At 45.0% G+C, this 19,075-nt stretch overlaps 1 protein-coding gene across 1 annotated transcript in view; it reads left to right on the plus strand.

Annotated features, from left to right (window-relative positions):
• Window positions 1-15,681, plus strand: part of Tmtc4 (transmembrane O-mannosyltransferase targeting cadherins 4) — a 55,195-nt gene extending 39,514 nt beyond the window's left edge. The window contains exons 12-18 of the mRNA XM_070002671.1: window positions 1,834-1,913; window positions 2,072-2,179; window positions 2,284-2,425; window positions 8,825-8,939; window positions 10,220-10,332; window positions 13,001-13,070; window positions 14,313-15,681. Coding sequence (XP_069858772.1) covers window positions 1,834-1,913; window positions 2,072-2,179; window positions 2,284-2,425; window positions 8,825-8,939; window positions 10,220-10,332; window positions 13,001-13,070; window positions 14,313-14,461 — 777 coding nt within the window. The 3' untranslated portion in view covers window positions 14,462-15,681. The remainder of the gene's footprint in view (window positions 1-1,833; window positions 1,914-2,071; window positions 2,180-2,283; window positions 2,426-8,824; window positions 8,940-10,219; window positions 10,333-13,000; window positions 13,071-14,312) is intronic.
• The last annotated feature ends 3,394 nt before the right edge of the window (window positions 15,682-19,075 follow it).

A 19,075-nucleotide genomic window follows, 5' to 3' on the forward strand; every position in this document is an offset into this window, starting at 1 on the left:
CAGTGTTCAGGTTAAACATTCCTAGCACCAGGCACTGGTGGCTCACACCTGTAAACGTAGCTACTCAGGAGGCTGAGATTCGAGGGCCGTGGTTCAAAGCCAGCCCAGGCAGGAAAGGCTGTTGAGACTCTTAGCTCCTGTTAACCACCAGAATACTAGAAGTGATGCTATGGCTCAAAGTGGTAGAGTGTTAGCCTTGAGCAAAAGAGCTCAAGCACAGCACCCAGGCCCTGAGTTCAGGCTCCATGAATGACACACCAAAAAAAATTCCTTGAATGTGGCATTTGCTGTGTTTCAGGGTATTTATTCGTTTACTCTGACTGCCATGCCAAAATGCCAGATTGTGTGGCTTAAATAACAGAAGGCTGTTCTTCATATTTCTGGAGGCTGGAAGTCCAATGTCACAGGCTGTTTCTGCTGAGACCCCTTCCTTTGGTGTATGTACATGACATCTCCCTGTGTCCTTATGTGGTCTTTGCCATAGGAATCCCTGACTTCTCTCAGTGTGTCTAACAAGCCCAGTGCTGGGCTCCAGCAGAACACACCTGTAATCCTAGCTACTCAGAAGGCTAAGATCTGAGGATTGGGTTTGAAGCTAGCCAAGGCAGGAAAGTCCTTGAGACGCTTACCTCTAATTAATCACAGAAAAAGCTGCTAGGCAAGTGGTAAAGCACTAGCCTTGAGCAAAAAGGAGCTCAGGGACAGTGCCCAGGCCCAGAGTTTAAGCCCCAGAACTGGCAAGAAAAAAAAAAAAAGGACACCTGTGAGATTGAATTGAGGTCTACTCATGTGACTTCATCTTACCTTAATTATCACTTGGAAGACCCTCATAATACAACAGTTGCATTATGAGCTACTGGGGCCTCAGTTTGTGAGCTTTGAGAGACATTGTTTTGGATCCATAACACACAACAACCCTCTACCATTAGCCTGCCTTGGAGCACCTTCAAATCTTATCCAGAAAGTCTGTCCCTTAGAATATAATCCCAGACTACATAAGGCCAAGCTGCCATTGCTAGACACATTTCCCCCAGAGTCTCAGGTGCCCAGGGACACCATAAGGCAGGGATTTGTTGGGCTTTTGCTCCCATCAGGCTCCGAGCTGCTGGCAGTCACCATCCATCTACCATTACCTGAAGACTTAGGCAGCTGGAATGTGGTGTCTGGTGAAGACCCTCTTCCAGCCTTGGGGATGGCTGTCTTTTCACTGTGTTCTCACACTGCAGAAGGAAGGAGGGAGGACTTTCCAGAGCACTAACATCACCCTCATGAGCTGATCACACCACAAAGACTCCACACATTATTAGAAGCTAGGATTTGAACATAAGAATGTTGGAGGGACATCAACATCCCTCCCACAAAGGGTGTAAAGCAAAATGCTTGCAATTCCATCAGAGAAAGATGTCATACAGGTAAAGACCATTGTTGGGAAAAGGGGGCAGACAGAACAGTTGTTTGTTCCTCTCACAATCATGTGAGTGTGACTCTAATGGAGTGTGTAGGAGGGGAATTTAAGGCTTAGTAATAAAAAAAAAAAAAACAGCCTAGTTTCATGATTTTCCAGTTTTCTCTGATGGGTTCTATTATTATGTCTTCTCCCGTCATACTTTAGTGATGTCTTCCTGTGTGCACTCTTTTCTTACAGGTGGGGTGTTCAAATACATGCAAGCCCTAGGCTTGCTAAAGTCCTATGTGGTTTTAGCAAAAGTTCTGATGGGTGATTTTTTTTAATTCCTTTCCCATTTGTCTTCCATTAGAAGGTGTGATTGGTGTTGGGTCTCTGAACATGGAAGTTTTATGTGTCAGTGGCAAAACTGTCATCTATATTTTCAGGTTCACTACAACATTGGCAAAAACCTGGCTGATAAAGGCAACCAGACAGCAGCCATCATATATTACCGGGAAGCAGTAAGGTACTGTGCATGTTCTAACAGAAGAAATGCCACTTGGGTGTGTGTATTATTTTCATTTTCTAGGATTCCAAACCTGTCCCTTTAAAGACCCCCAGTTTGAGATATCTTTGTCAGTTCCTGAGATTAACAGCCAACTTGGTTTCTCTCTCCATTTCCAGGTTAAATCCCAAGTATGTTCATGCTATGAATAATCTTGGAAATATCTTGAAAGAAAGGAATGAACTACAGGAAGCTGAAGAGCTGCTGTCTTTGGCTGTCCAAATTCAGTAAGCCTTGTTTTTATACTAATGGCAAGGACAAAGAAGTGAGCGCCTGTGTTCAGCACTATCTAACCCTTTCTTTTTCTTTTCTTTTTGAAACATGCTTCTAGGCCAGACTTCGCTGCTGCCTGGATGAACTTAGGCATCGTGCAGAACAGCCTCAAACGGTTTGAGGCTGCAGAGCAAAGTTACCGGACAGCAATTAAGCACAGGAGGAAATACCCAGATTGTTACTACAACCTTGGGCGGCTGGTAAGGATAGGTACCCTGGGCCTGCTGAAGGAAAGGCTGGGTGAAATAAAATGACAGTCTTAAAATTTAACCATTAACCAGCACACTCCATTTTATAAAGTTCTTTCACATATATTTATCTCATTTGAAGGTAGCGATTTGGTTTCTTTGTGTGTAGTGTTGAAGCTCTAATTAGTGAGCAATCCAAATTGAATTAGTCAGGCTTACGAGATCACCAAGGCAATAGGTTAAACTAAGGAATAAATTAAAATGTTTTAAATCTTTTCTGCCCTGGTAAACAGTACTCCCAGGGCTAACTTCCTGATAAATGTTAGTTTCTCGTTTTTAAAGCACAGGTTGAATAGTAACTGAGAATATGAGGTCTGAATCTTTTCCTCTGTAGGCACATTTTTCCTGAAAAGGACCATGTTGGAAGTCAGGGCATTTAAAGGGGCTTTGCCTTTACATGCTAGAAAGAGAATAATGCATCCACAATAGCGTTATATTTGGGGCCATTGATGGAATATCTATAATGATCTGGTTGCTCTCAGTTTTCTTAACAAAGAAAATAAGAAGCACAAATGGCAAAGTTCTTTAAACAGGAATAACTGTATTTTCTCCGCAGACAACTCTTCAGTTTGGTTTCAAGAAATCATTATCTATGTCCCTAATATACGTAGATTTATTAGATGAAATTATTAAAGGAAAAACTTTCAGTTCATGTAAGTCATACTAGAATAGATGCAAAATAATATTGCATTGCTTTTCTCTTTTTTTTGGTCAGTCTTAGGACTTGAAGTTGGAATCCCTCACTGCTTTGGCTTGTTTTGTAGGTGGGCATTCTACTCCTTAAATCATACCAGCCTGAGTACTGGGGATTGAACTCAAGGCCTCTGACTCACCCAGCTTGGTTGCTCAGCTGACCTGCTACCACTTGAGCCACACCTCCAACCAGCTTTTGCTAATTATTTTGGAGATGGCATCTTGTGGGCTTTTCTCCTCAGGCTGACATCAAACTGAGATCCTCCCAATTTCAGCCTCCTGAATAGCCAAGATGATAGGAGTGAGCCACTGGCCCAAGTTAGTATGGCTTTTTTTTTTTTTTGTAAAGATACTGTGCAGAGGGTTATAGTTATAGAAGTAAGGTAATGGGTATATTTCCTATAGAACATTGTTACCCCCTCCTTTGGTTTTCCCCTACCATCCCTTCCCTCCCCAACTCCTTCCCCCACCCCGAAGTTGTAAAGTTCATTTTCAACATAGTGTCTTATATGTCTCATCAGCATGGCTTTTAAGATAAATTTATATAGAACTTTCCAGACTTAACTCGGCCTCAGAAGTAGAATAAAATCCTAGTGTTCTAAAAAAAAAAAAAATAGTCTTTCTATCCTCATTTGAAATGTATTATCAAAACCATATGTTGTTGTATAGTATCATATAAACCTACCCCATATCAGATTTAAGAATCAGAAGCATCAGAAAATCTATTGTTTTTTTAAATAGTAATAAATGCACTGTTTCTGGTTATGCATCTGGGAAGCATTCCTGTCTAGATACTAACAGGAAGGAAGGAAGAAGATCACATCAGAGGTAAACAGTCTGTGAGGTGAGGCCAACCTGGAAAGCTTTAGCTGCTTCAAGTCTGTGAAAGACCAGGTTCCTCTCTCACCATGATGTGATGATGGAATGTCTTTCCTTTCTTTTTTTTTTTTTTTTTCTGTGTTGGTCCTGGGGCTTGAACTCAAAGCCGGGGCTCTGTCCCTGAGCTTTTTTGTTCAAGACTAGCTAGGCCTCTACACTTGAGCTACAGCTCCACTTCCATATTTTTGTTTGTTGTTTGGGGGTGCTTTTTTGGGAATAAGAGTCTCGTGGAATTTTTGATCTAGGCTGGCTTTGAACTGTGATCCTAGATCTTAGCCCCCTGGGTAGTTAAGATTATAGGCATGAGCCACCAGCACCCAGCTTTGAATATCTCTGCTCTTAATATCAGTGTTTGTGGGCATAGTTGTCATGATTTTGTGAGTTGTGGAAATAGAATTTTATGAATGAAGGAAACAAGATGACAGAAGAGACACATGTTAATGAATGATGAAGACTGACTTTGCCCAAAGCCACTTAAGGGGGCATAATACTTTGTTTAAAGATTTTAAAGTAAAGTGACTTTCATGTCATTTTAAAAAATACAGAACATGGGCTAGGAAGGTGGCTCAGTGGTAGAGCGCGTGCCTTGCATGCCTGAGGCCCTGGGTTCGATTCCTCAGCACCATATAAGCAAAAAGAAAAAAGCCGAAAGTGGCGCTGTGGCTCAAGTGGTAGAGCGCTAGCTTTGAGCTGAAGAGCTGAGGGACAGTGCCCAGGCCCAGAGTTCAGGCCCCATGACTGGACCCAAAAAAAAATAAAAAATAAAAAATACAGAACATGTTTTAGTTGTGAGTACTATAGGAAGATACCATCTCTGTGATTACTAAATGGGGGACGGAGAGAACAGTTATTTTCTCCTGGCCACCAATCGCAAGATTGTCAGAAGAGATAAATGGGAAGTGGTTGGTCTCACTGAAGAAACAATTTGGGAATGGACCCACAGAGGAGGCTTCAACAGAATAGATTTGTTTCAGCAAAATCTGAATCAACAGAAGTAATCATAAAACAATTAATTAGATCAAGTGCCTCTACTCCCCACACACACACACCTCCAGTCTTAGGCACTTTAATGGACTTGATTTAATGATTATGCTAAGAATACATTCCTAACTGTGGAGTTTCCCAAGAAATTGGCAGGCATTTAAAAGAACTGGGGAATTGAGAATGATTTACCTCATAAGGTGTCCTCAAAGCTAAGAGGCCGATTTGAGGGGAGGTGCATGCAGGAAGCTGCAGGTGCAATGAGATGCAAATGAGGCCTCTGGCTCACCTGTAGAAGTGGGGAGTCCCTGCTGAGCTCAGTTCTGGGGACGTTAGCTACTGCACCACTAAGTAGTCTCTTGTCAACATCCCTTACTGCAGGGTGGTAGTGGAACAGGGTGCTTGGCACAGTGTACAGAGATACAGTGCTGCACCTGTCTGCAGCTCCTTGGTGTTTATTGTTGTTCCCTTCCAGACTTCCTATGCTTTATCAGGATGGTAGCAAGGTGACCGACCCCAGGAAACAGTGAGAGGTTTGAACAGGGAGATGGGTGGATAATATTCCATTCATTGCACTTCAGCTTTCTTTAGAGCCACTGGGCCTTGTATGCATTTCTGTTTTCTTTTGCATCTCAGAATTTTATGCCTATGATCTCATGAAGTTAAGTAAGTGGGAGCACTGAGTGGAGGAGAGGGGCGTATGTGTTAACTGAATAGCTGTGCTGATGCTGCATGCTGCTGTTTCTATTTAGTGTCTATTAAACTAGTGAGCGACAGATATTAGGGTCAATGTCCCTGTGAGTTCTTCTTTTATTCCTAATTTTTTTTCCATCTGGATGTAACTGCTTTCAAGTTACTGTTTGCAGAGTGAGTGAGTCGATCTGTAGCCTTCTGCTTCAAAGCACCGCCTCAGCCTTTGCTAGTAAGCTGCCTGTCACAGCAGTTCCTGGGTTCTTGAAAATAGAGAATCTATGCTAAATGAGCCTCTTATTATAAGAGTTACAGCCAAAGAAAGGAGCACAGGATGTAAACTTCAAGGAGCACAGAATGTAAACTTCCGGCTCTTATCGGGTGCCCTGGTGCTGGGATTCATTACACTTTCACTGAAGATCATCTGTAGCATGGAAGTGATGGAGACCTCGGGATGTTTACTAATTGCACTGCCCTGAAATGGCATTCCTGCCATGGCTTCCACTCACCGTCCTGCTCGCTTAAGGTTTTTACTCTCCACTGTGGTTTAATTGTCCAGCTTTTGCCCACTTGACAGCTTAAAAGCATTAAGACTTTAATCTTTAACAGCTCAACCCATCCATTTATATATTGGCAAATAAGGGGAACTTAATAACTTCAAGGTGTATTTGTTAGAAGTCTGATTTTTTTTTGTAACAGGCGAGAGAGTTTTGTTTTGATTTCTGGATCATGATAAGAAGGGAATAATTCAGTTCTCTTGTGGAATAGGAAATTAGGAAAAGCTGGATTCTTTGGGGTCTATTGCTCATTCTAGAGAGCTTTATAATAGGGATCTGAGGTAATGCAGGAGACAGTTCGCTATGCAGGGGCTGGTTGTATCAGGACGTGCTCACAAGAAGAGAACACAAAATATTCCAAGTACAGAAGGTTTAACACAGCATCGGCCAGGCAATCATTAGATAGTTGAAAGAAGGAAATGGAAAGGTAATATTAGTTCAGAGATGGATAAGAAAAGGTAGGTTTGGGGGAATAAATGGGATAAAAGGGGGCTATCAGAATGGTAGAACTCAAAGCCGGGTGCTGGTGGCTGTAATCCTAACTACTCAGGAAGCTGAAATCTGAGGATCATGGTTCAAAGCCAGCCCAGGCAGGAAACTCCATGAGACCCTTATCTCCAATAAACCACTAGAAAACCAGAAGTGGCGCTGTGGCTCAAGCGGTGGAGTGTTTGCCTTGAGTGAGGGATAGCGCCCAAGCCCAGAGTTCAAGCCCCATGACTGACACACACAAAAAAAAGAAAAAAGGAAGAACCCATCAGAAGCTGCTACTGAAGTCACAAAGGACAGTTCTCTGTTTCTGCCTTTGGATCAGGAGGCAGACATAGCCACTTCCAAGGCAGCCAGGGGAAAGGAGGAGAAATTTAGAATTGGGGGAGAGAACTGCCCCTCTGATGTTTGTAACACCTATTGGCAGAAACTTAACAAGGAGCCAAATGGTCCCGGTGCCTGGAAAATATATATAGTTTGCAGATCCTCAGCTCCAGCATTCAAGAGCAGAGTGTAGAAGAATGGATAAAGGACTAATTGTGAATATCTATATCCTACCCTTCTACTTCCAGCCTGGTAGTTCTTGCTAGATCACCATTGTTCTGTCTGGTGGTTATGTTGATTGTCCTAGGTGTCAACATGAATTTGTTCAAATGATTCACATGCCTAATGCTGAGACATCCAATAGCAAGAGATGATTCATTAAGCATCCCAAATTATTATAATATATATAAATATGTAATATATACAAGTTCAAATATTTTGAACTTTTTTTATTATTTCCTAATGATTTTAAAGAGTGAAATCTTAGAACCTCATTGTCTGACTTGTGGGAAATTCTGACAAATGGATATTTATAAATGTTTCCATGGTTCATGAAGCCTTGCTTTTTCTTGTAAAAGTTTGTCACCAATTTTCTGTGCATCATAGAGCAAATCAAAAGGCTTTCATTCTATAATGAATGAGGCACCTTAATGAATGAATGAAATCACCTTAAGCTCTGTTCGTTGTCATTATTTGAACTCAGTTCTGTACAGTCGAGGGCTCACGTGCTAGAGAGCATCATTCTCTTCCTCTGTGGTTTTCAGTGACTAATGCTAACTGAGAGGCAGATAATTGGTATTATTGAGGTTCAATGAAAATTCCTATTAAAAGAAAGCAACAAATGATTCCTTCCTGAGGGAGGCAGGTAGGTTCCAGATGGCCAGCAGGTTTTGCATGACCATACGAGTCTATTCCAAGGAGTTAACTTACAAAAGTATGCCCTATGTTCTTGTATTTTTATATTAGGTTTAGGTGTGACAGGAGGGGACTCCTACACGCTTCTTCATTCTTTACTAGGTGACTTGGACACATAAAATTCTTGTTTACTATTCTAAATAATACTTAATGGAAAATGGACTTTATGGAGTTTCTCTAGAAAAAGAATAGTGAGCAGCGGTTTGTTATTGTTGTTGTTATTGGGATTTTTGTTTTGTGGAGGGAGGAGGAAGGGTTAATGGGGCTAGACAATGCCCGTAAGCTTTTTTATTCAAGGCTGGTGATCTACCACTTGGCCAAGCTTCACTTTCTGGCTTTTTGCTGGAGATAAGAGTAGGTCTTTCCTGCTTAGGCTGACTTTGAACCTTGATCCTCACATCTCAGCCTCCTAGGTCACTAGGACCCCTTCAGGTGTGAAACCACCTCATTATTTATATAACTCTGTACATCACCTTTACAATTAAAAAATTAATTAAATAACCTTTTAAAATGAAAAAAGAAACTACCATGGCACTGGCAGACCACCTGATTCTAATCCTTGATCTTCACTTTCTAAATTTGTGGCTCTGAGAAAATGGTTAATTTCTCTGTGCCCTTAGTTGCTCCATTTCTGAAATGAGGCAAACAATACCCACTTCATTGGGGTTGTTTTCAAAAGTAAATTGGTTGATAAGGAAAAATCAGAAGCTTCATGGAGTTGAGGTAGTTGTTTTGTGTGTTTGGGGTGTTGTGTTGAGTTCATTGGTGGTCTCAGAAGAAGAGCAGGAGAACTGGAATATTGATTTGGGGCGTTTGTTTTCAGTATGCTGATCTGAACCGTCACGCAGACGCTCTGAATGCATGGAGAAATGCAACCGTGCTGAAGCCAGAGCACAGCCTGGCCTGGAACAACATGATCATCCTCCTGGACAACACAGGTGCGTGCAGTAAGAGGTTGGAGCGGAGGACCCGGCTCACAGCACAGCTCTGTCTATGCAGGAACTCTAGCTTAGGGTACCCTCCCCCTCACCCCAGATTAAAAAAGATAAGGTTAAATACTTGTATTACAAAATGCCCCTTCAATCATTTCCTTTGATATAAAGGAATATGAACTTGAAGGAAAATGAAATTCTACTTAATATTGGCATCACATCATGGAAAAAAGTATGTAACTGCTACATTTATGTATGCTGAAGCTGCCATCCAGCCATACCTCTGTGCAGATCCAGAGGCCAGACCAGCTTCTGGGTTTCTGGAATAAATGGAGCAGGTCCCCGCTCCCAAGAGCAAGGACTCCTGGCAGGTGACACCCTCAAGTCTATGCTAATTTGAGATACGGTGCTAATGACTTGAGATCACATTTCTTAGCCCACAGTGAGCTAGAGCCAACAAAGAAGGAGTTGTTCTGCTCTTCTTGGTTTTTCTTTATGGTGCTGGTGATCAATCAGTGCCAGGGCCTTGCACTTACTAGGCAAATGCTCTACCACTGAAATACATCCCAAGTACTACACTACCCTCATTTAAAGAAAAAAGCCAGACATCCTTTAAGAAATGATGGGCTAGGTGCAGTGGTCCATGCCAGTAATCATTGCTCCCTAGGAGGCTGAGATCTGAGGATCACAGTTCAAAGCCAGCCTTGCGTAAAGTCTGTAAGACTCATCTCCAGTTACCTGCCAAAAAAAGCCAGAAATGGAGATGTGGTTCAAATGGTAGAGCACCAGCCTTGATTTAAAAAAAGAGACTTGCCCAGGCCCTGAGTTCAAGCCCTAGTACTGTTTCAAAAAAAAAAAATGGAGTTGATTTGGCAGAATTTAAAGCTAACAAGCTATCTAAACAGTGTAGGAAAAGATAATTATTTCTAAGAAACATACAGAACATGTACTTCCACATGAAAAACATTCAGAAATTAGTATTACTGTGCTCCTGTTATTTTGCAGACTTGTTTTCTTCTGTTTGAGGATAACTGGAGTCTGGAGAAAATGAAAACTTGGTTTCATGTGGTTTTACTGAATTTAATCAAAAGTTGTTTGTATATTGTGTCAGAATTGCGCTGACTTGCAGCGATTCTACCACGCAAGGTTTCACACATTTTACATGGATTTTTCTTAAGTAGTTTATTCCTAATCATAATGCATGTGAGCCCTGTTAATTATAGAAAAAGAAAAAAAAAACACAAGTATAACACGAACATTTTTCTCCTTATTTTTTTTCCTCCTAGGTAATTTAGCTCAAGCAGAAGCTGTTGGAAGAGAGGCCCTGGAATTAATACCTAACGATCATGCTCTTATGTTCTCCTTGGCAAACGTGCTGGGGAAATCCCAGAAATACAAGGTGCGTGGACTCCAGGCTGACGGGAGCCATCAGCGTTCCTTCTCCCCAGTTGAATTCAGAATTGGGCCAGAATCAGGGCAGTAGTGCTAGGGCACTGGCCAGCGTGCTCTCCAGAGACGTTGCCCAAAAGATGCATGTGTACTGTCTCACGTGAGAAAAGTGTCATTTTCTCATCAGAACTCAGCCTTGTTCACATGCAGAGTGGGGAGAGAAGCGGGTGGGGTGGGCACACAGTCTGTGGTGTCTACTCCCAGGGTGCTGTGCCCAGCGGCTCTCCTGCGGGGAGGGGACTCATTGTGCCATTTGCAGGGTGCTGCTTTGGGCATTTAGGAAATTCCCTGCTTTGGGTGATTTGTGGATGGTTCTCACTGCTTCCTCTGAGTTTTTTCTCCTCTTGAGATCATCAGCAAAGCCACCCGGCACAAACCACGGGGTGTGAAATCTGCTCCACCAGGGTTTCCAGTCTGGTGTGGAGTGGGAGGGGCCTAACCCGGTCCTTCGGCCAGTGTCCTCACACTGCTACACTTGGGAATGACCAAGGAAACTGTTGCATTCCTTCAAGGAGGGATGGCCCTAGGGCTTGGATCAGATGAGGGGTGCACATTTCTTGCCAGCTCTGGGTCACCCTACCCAGATGGTACAGGAAGTGTTATGTCAGACACGGTTCTTGTGCTGCAACAGGGAGAGCTATTTTATTTTAGGCTCAAGAGCTAATATTTTAATTCATAATTAAAATAGTCATGGGTATTTTAATAAGCAATTCATATAGTGAATAATACTGTAATAAGTGAAATTACCAAAATCAAACTTTAGTGTTCCCAATAACAATTTCACAATGACAGCAATGTGTCATTTTGATCACTCTGAGGTTGCAGGTCAGACCCAAGGCCTAAGGGAGTAAGTGATCAATACCATCACGGATGTCCCGTCTCTCTGTTCATAAGTCTTTGTTGGTGTAATTCTATGTGAGAGAAAGACATGGCATATGTTTGTGCCTGTTTAAAACAGATTGTCAGGGAATTTAGTAACTTCCCTGTACATTTTTAGCATTTTTTTGCTTTAGCTCCAGAGATGGCTTTTGGAAGCGCTCAGTGTTATTTTATTTGGATCTCCCTGAGCTGAGGGAAGTTTTGGGGGTTTCTTCCTAAAGACCCTCGCGCCACGGTGGCCCATGCCAGTCGGGTCTCCCTTGCTTCAGGGTGCAGCTTCTAGAATCAGGTACTGACTTTTCTCCCACACCACGTTCTATGACACAGCAGAACCCAGGACTTGCCCGGCTTCCACTCCACAGCGTGGCTTCTTCCTCTGACGGGACAGAAAACAGTCCATGAGTCAGCGTGCAGTCAGCTCCCCTCTCTGTGCGGGGTGGATTTTTTTTTTCAAATTTTTATAAAACACAATTTATTCCTGAACATTTATTCTAGAAAGTTTTGAAGAAAAAATTTAGTAGAGTGATTTTAAACCATTAATTGTAAAACAGGTTTGGCTTTTTAAGCTGGTGTTTTAATTCTCTCGTAAAGGTGATGTAGAGAAGAGTTACGGAGACGCACGTCAGCGGCCGGGGCCGAGACCCACTCAGGGGGCCTGGTCCGACATGTCACATGTGTCTAAGACACTTCACAAAACAAAGTATTACCTAAACTTCCTGTAGGTGGAAAATGCATGTGCAGAAAAGGCCCCCCTGTGCAGGCAGGCATCACACTTGGGGGGCCACACTACTATGTCCTGCCCACACTCGCTCACCCCCAGGCCCTCTCAACCCCCAAACCTGCTCACTCCCCTAAACTCTTTGTTTCCCCACCCAGACCTTTCTGCTTCCACCCTCACAACCCAAGGTGTGCATCACATCCTCCCACTCCATTCCTCCACTCTCACCCACCCAAGGACGGTGGCCATGGGCAGGGGATGGTCAGATCAATGCATAATGGAAGTGTCAAGAATCATTTGGGGCCTGTGGCTCATGCCCATAATCCTACCTGCTCAGGAGGCTGAGATCTGAGAATCACAGTTCAAAGCCAGTCCAGGCAGGAAAGTGTGTGAGACTCTTATCTCCAATAAACCACCAGAAAACCGGAAGTGGCGCTGTGGCTCAAGTGATAGAGTGCTCGCCTTGAGCTGAAGAGCTGAGGGACAGCTCCCAAGCCCAGAGTTCAGGCTCAGGCCCTCCCGACCGACAAAAACAAAACAAGGATCATTTGGACGCTGCAGACGGTGGTGGTCTACACCACAGGCCTGGCAGAGGCCACCTCTGCAAAGCCCTGTGCATGGGGTTGCATCGGCCCCAGCTGCTGCCCCAGGTCATGGAGGCCAAGGCTGAAGGCACCGGCCCAACCCCAGCTCCCTCTTCCCATCCCCCACACCCTGTGCTCCACTTGCTCCGTCCTGGGGTGTAGGCCCAGCCACGCGTTTCCAGCCCTTCCTGGTGGCTAGTGCACGTGTCCAGCCTGCCCTGGTGGCCAGCATGCGTGTCCAGCCCTCCCCAGTGGTCAGTGCGGGTGTCCAGCCCTCCCTAGTGGCCAGTGCACATGTCCAACCCTCCAGCAGACAAGAGTTCAGTGACCCAAAAACAAGAATGTGGAGCGCAGGAAAGGCGCAGGCCTCGTACAACCATCGCTTTTGCTTCTTGTTCATGTTCTTCCTGTCATATACGTCTCTTTGTCTCTTTTAGGAATCTGAAGCTCTGTTCCTCAAGGCAATCAAGGCAAATCCCAACACTGCGAGTTACCATGGTAATTTGGGTAAGGAAAGTTTTCCATGTGACTGTCATGGGCTGTGTGTCACCGGAAGGAAGTGGGCACGCTTGTGTGCCTTCAGTGTGGGGAGAGGAAGCCTAGAAACGACACTGAGTTCTCCTGTGTTACCCAGTTATAGAATGTGGTTGTGTTCTTGACACCTGGAAGACGGTGAGACAATAGTTACGTTTACACACTGTCATTTCCTGAGCGAGACAGCTCCAGCCCCACCCCCTGAATGTGTCAGAACTCAGACCCAGTGATGTTAAGCTGAGAGGTACTTTGCAAGTTTATCATCAATCTCCTGCTCCTTACTTCCAGAGCTGTCTCTTTCTTATGCAGCCCTGGCTTACTAATCCGGAGGTGAAAGGCACATTTGTCATTGTGTTCCCCAGAGTTCCTTTCTTTCACTCATAACTTCAGAATTAGGATCCTCTGAATTCTGTAAATCTAACTCGCTAGTAACTACAATATTGCCCTGGCTTTATTTTTTCTAGGCAAGTGCTCTGTCATCTGAGCCCTGGTACTTTTTTTTCCCCCTAGTTTGTTTTTAACATAAGGTTTTACTCTGGGGCCCGGGCTGGTTCCCAGCCTTCAGTCCTCCTCTCTCTGCTTTCTGGCTTGCCCAACATTTTTCACCATTCACCCAGAAACCCTCATCACAAAATTCAACGAAAGCATCCATATTTGTTCTCCAGTCCAGATACGCAGTTTTCTTACAAAATCTTTGTGTCCATCAGGCTTACCATACAAGAAATTACGTTTGTTTTAACCATCATGCTATGGTCAGATCTTGTTAGAACCATTATTCCCAACTGGCAACACACAAGCTATTACTGTGCCAGAAGATAGAGCATAGGGAAGTCTTTATTTAAAATAAAAAGCTGGCTCCTTTTCTTTAGAAATAGGGTGAAAGGCCAGACTTCTGCGTAGCCAGAGCTCTCTCATAGCAGAACCCAAAGCCCCACCCGCTTGCCTGCCTGCCTAGCCCTGAGACTTCGATGCACTCTTGCTTTTACTCCCTTCTGTAACAAATTGCCCAAGGTGGAGGTATTCCCCTAGTATTAGGAAACCCTGGGCATGAGGTACAGGAACCCCCAGGGCATGTGACTACAATAAAGTGGACTGGTACGGACAATATGTTTTTAAGCAATGATATATGAAAACTCTTTGTAAAGGTCCTGTCACAGTTCTTTGTACAAGTTACTCAGAAGCACCTCCAGTGAGATCCATTGTCTGCCATTTCAGCTGTGCTGTATCACCGCTGGGGACATCTCCACTCGGCCAAGAAACACTATGAAATCTCCTTGCAGCTTGACCCCTCGGCCGCAGGCACCAGGGAGAATTACAGTCTGCTACGAAGAAAGCTAGAACAAATGCAGAAGAAGGATGTCTAATCTTTTTCTTTTGTGTTTTGAGTTTCTGCATGCATGAAGCATATCGGTTATGTGGTTATGTTTAACCGTTTAAGATTCTCAGCCATATTTATTTTACTCTTATTTTTTTATAAAAACAAAGATATGCAAAAAAGATTTTAGCACCAGCAATATACTCTTGAATGCTTGATAACGGTTTTTGCATCAAAATGGTATTTTTTCAGACAACTCAAATTAATTCTAAAATCCCAAAAATGAAAGCTTTTTTTAACTAAATGGAAAACGAGAAAAAAAATTATCTTGAGTAACTCTGACTATCCTTAAACCTGCATTTGGGATGTGAGCTTTGTGACCAGGAGGTGACAGATGCCTACAACCTATGTAAATAGCAAATGTGTCTGTATATTGGCATATTTATTTACTGACAAGAAAGAGTAAAATGTTTGGTTTTTAATCTCTTTTCACACCAGTGTACCAGGAACTCTGTTTATAAGGAAATATTTATTTGTATTTTTATGTGTTGAGTAGGGCAGATAATTGAATCAAAAATTGAAAAAAAAAATTTTTGGGGGGGGGGGTCCGGTTATGGGGCCTGAACTCTGGGCCTGGGCACTGTCCCTCAGCTCTTCAGCTCTCTACCACAGCACTACTTCCGGCTTTTTGCTTTTTGCTTATGTGGTGCTGAGGAATCGAACCCAGGGCCTCAGGCATGCAAGGCAAGTGCTCTACCACTGAATCACCTTCCCAGCCCCAGAAATTGAAATTTTTTTGATATCTGGTGTATCTCTTTACTTTTTCTTCCATGGGAGGAAAGAGACTTTTGTAAGTTTTTTTGAATGCATTCTACTCTTGCAATTTCATAACATAGGCAGTGATATGGTATTCTCCCGAAACTGTCACTACTGATAGAATGTTCCATCCATGCCCTGATGAGCATGGGCATTTCTCTTGCTACACTCATCTGTGTGTGTTGTGTTTTCTTTGACTGTGAATCTGTCACCCATTTTCCTAAATGGAACTACTCACAGCTGTCCATCCAGGAAAGGCGAGAGGTAAATTTTCTCTCAGAAGGTGTCATATTTTGGGACTTGGAGGTATTTTTAAGAATTGAGTTGGTTTTTTTTCCCCCAGTTGGATTTGGTTCTATAATTGTATCTACCTGTTTGGTTTGGTTTTCCCCTATATGCTGTTGACGTATGCAATGTCTATGATTTCTTATGTAGTAAAAGTATTGTACAAACTGCCTTGACAATGTCAATTGCTTCCTAACGGCTGTTGTTCACGACAGTGGAGTTTTTATCCCCTTTCCCTTCAGTGTCTGGAGTGACCACGAAGGCTCTTTCCCGGGTTGGGGGGTCCGTTCTGTAGGAGCGCAGAGGGAAGTTGGACTCTCTGCCCCCCCTTAGGAGCACAGTGTGGGTAGAGCTGTAAATCCATGGCTGTGACTTGTAGTCATTGAAACACCTCAGAAAAGAATGTGCTGTGCTCCCAGCATTTCTTCAGTGGTCTCAAGCCATAGCAGTGATTTATGGATCTCTTCAGGAATAGAGGCTGGCTGCTCACCTTCCTTCAGGCCTTAGCTCGACAGATAATACATGTACTGTAGGCTGGGTTGGATTTTTTTTTTTTAAGGAAATGTCTCTTTTTTAATAGCACTTGTGTTTTTGAAAGTAAGGGAAAAATACTTCTTCTAGAAGTTAGGATCTTTTTTTTTTTTCTCCCCGAGCTCAGTCCCCCGCACCATGCACCCAGCACGCAGGGTGCAGACAGAGACTGTGAAGGCAGAGGCGCCCAGGGGGATGCTGCCAGGGCCACAGGAACCGACTGTACAGAAGAGCGGCACGTGCAAAGGCCCGGTGGTGGGGACGTGAGGGGTCCATGTGCGCGGGCGGGTGGGTGGTCAGCACAGGGCGGCTGACCAGGGTCCACAGCCATGGCAGAGGCCGGGGGAGGCCTGGCGGGGACCGGGCCAGGTTGCTTCCAAAAACACTCCCAGTCCCATCCATGACTCACCAAAGCCCAGGGAGGAGCCCCACAGTGTATCCTGTCTTTGCGGAATGCACAAGTGACCGGCAAAAAGAAACCAGCTCTTCCCAGCCGTGTGGCGGCTTAGAAAACTTGATAGACTTTTCTGGAAAGATTCCGCAGATCATTCGGGAGAAGAAAAGGTCTATACCTGCTTCAAAAAAACAAAAAACAAAACCCCGACAGCAGCCCGCATCACCTTAACACTAACTTCAGATAAAATGCGGGTGGACTTAGATTCGCAAGGTCGTCTTGCTCCTCTCATTAATTTATCTGCTGCACTGTTTGCCAGCGAGACCAGTTGTTCCAAGTAAGCTCATGGACAGAAGGAAGCCCTTGAAGCTTAACATCAGAACTTGAAGTAAGGCACCAGCAGCTCATGCCTCTAACCCCAGCCACCCAAAAGGCTGAGATCCAGCAGACAGGTTCCAGTGTAGCTCAGGCAGAAAGTCCATGGGACGGCCTGTAGCCAGAACAACCAGGAAAAGGCCTGGGTCGGGGGGTAGAGAGGCAGCAGAGGAAGAAGCCTGAAGAGTTCAAACCCCAGTGCCACAAAGCAAAAAGAGAAACAGAAGGGAGGAATCCCGGGATTTTCAGAACACATACTATGCCCATTTCACACACACATTTTCTAAGTTCACCTAATTAATGGAGTCTCTTGAAACTGTAGAGTCCTCTCATCAGGACCAGAGAGGCCTCCAAAAGGGAGGTGGCCTCTTCTCCACCCTGAGATACTAGGTTTGCAATGTAGTCTCTTTCTCTCTGTCTCTGTCTCTGTCTCTGTCTCTGTCTCTGTCTCTGTCTCTCTCTCTCTCTCTCTCTCTCACACACACACACACACACACACACACACTTTTAGAACTTTAGGAAAGTGCAGTGCACACCCCGATCTGGGAGCGGGCACACCTCAAAGACGATAAGTCACACTAATGTTCAGCCCTCAGAGGTATTTCTGGTAAAGAAGCGGGTGGGATTTGGGTTAAAAGTTGGGTAAGGATGCGTGTTCTCCTTTGTCGTGGTATGTTCTATCATTCTTGCCGTTACAGTCTTGGCATTACCTGTTGGGCTCAGAGAAATGAAGTCCACTTGGCTTACTAAATGTGGGTCACTGATGACACAGATGTCTGTTTTCCTTGAGCATCCCTACACACAGAAGAGGAGGTCCAGCAGATGTTCCTTTCAATACAGGTGTTCTTCCTGGAATAACTTCCCTTGGCACATACTTCTGTGGTCCAAGGAGTCATTTTCCACAAATTTGTTGTTCCCAGGATGTGTCTTGCACTCATATTTTCTAGCTCAATATCCAGAGCACAATAACAGTTGGGCAAAGAGAGCCCGGCCAGCCAGAGGGAGAGAGCTCCTTTGTTTTTCCTTTTTCCTATGGCAGCTTTTTGTTTGCTTCTATTGATTAAAGCAAACAGTCCCTGTTTACTTTTAGCCAAGCTATTCACTAATGTGTACTTACACATCCTTAACTCCTGTTTCCCACGTGTTACTTTCCTTGATTTCATCTTCATTTGCATATTATGGAAAAGGACCCCAAAGTGAACTGGATGAAGTAACTATTACTGAACGCCAACCCTGTGTTTGGAATATACACACACAGGACCGGGCTGGCCGGCCCCTGCTCCGGAAGGGAGGCGAAGGCCTCGCCACGAGGCTGGATCAAGGGACTTCGGGTGCACGGAGGCCGAACTGTTTCGGTCATAGGAGAAGTAAGACGGACCTCGGCCTGTCCTGGGAAAGGTCATTTCTGGACGGCCATGCGCTGTTCCTCAGTTCTGCTGCTCTTGTGGGCAGACAGCCCTGGGCCGCGGGGGACAGACAGACAGAGGGGTCTGCGCGACACTGGCATTGGAGCTTTCTCTTTTTACCTTTGCTTTCTTTTCATTACCAGGCATTTAGAAGGTAAAACTCAAGCGACAAACAGGTGGCTCAAGCCTACTTGGTCAGTTTGGATCAGGGTTCAAATCCAGCCCCCAACGTCACATGTCCTGTCCTCCTCCCCCAAATGACGGAGTCTCTAGAGGACCCTGCGTCTTGGGCTCTCATGCCTCCGCTTCTTGGGGTTCGCAATCGGCCCCGGGGCTCAGGATCGGTCCTGGCGCTGGGCCGAGTTGTCTGCTGGGCGGGGTGGGGAGATCAGACTGTGGGGTGGGTGCTGTTCGCGTCTGCGCGGGTGACCGTGCGGGTGGTGCGTGTGCACCGGGTCGCTGGCGGGATGGGACCGGAGCCACGGCCCCACCGAGGCGCCATCGCGCTGCCATGTCACGTCTCGCCCACAGGGGTCGCCTTCGGGCTGCAATGCCACGCATCGCATGCAGGGGGTGACAGGCAGGGCGTGTCACTGCGGGGTGTGCAGTGTCTCACTCCGCCTGCAGGGGGCGCAGGGGCTGCTGTTAGTGCCCTACCTGCGGGGAGGGGGGGAGGGTGCCCTCAGGCTGTAGTAACCCATGTGGCCTACAGGAGACGCTGTTTACTGTAGTGCCGCAACTGACCTGCAAGGGTCACCTTTGGGTTTGCTGTTCCATGTCCTACCTGTAGGAGGGGCGGGGGGGGGGGCCATGACGGCGGTTGCAATGTCGCACCCCGCCTGCAGGCGGCGCCGTT

This window comes from Dipodomys merriami, unplaced genomic scaffold (assembly GCF_024711535.1).
Source record: "Dipodomys merriami isolate MVZ:Mamm:240054 unplaced genomic scaffold, mDipMer1.0.p SCAF_6, whole genome shotgun sequence".
Taxonomy (NCBI): Eukaryota; Metazoa; Chordata; class Mammalia; order Rodentia; family Heteromyidae; genus Dipodomys; species Dipodomys merriami.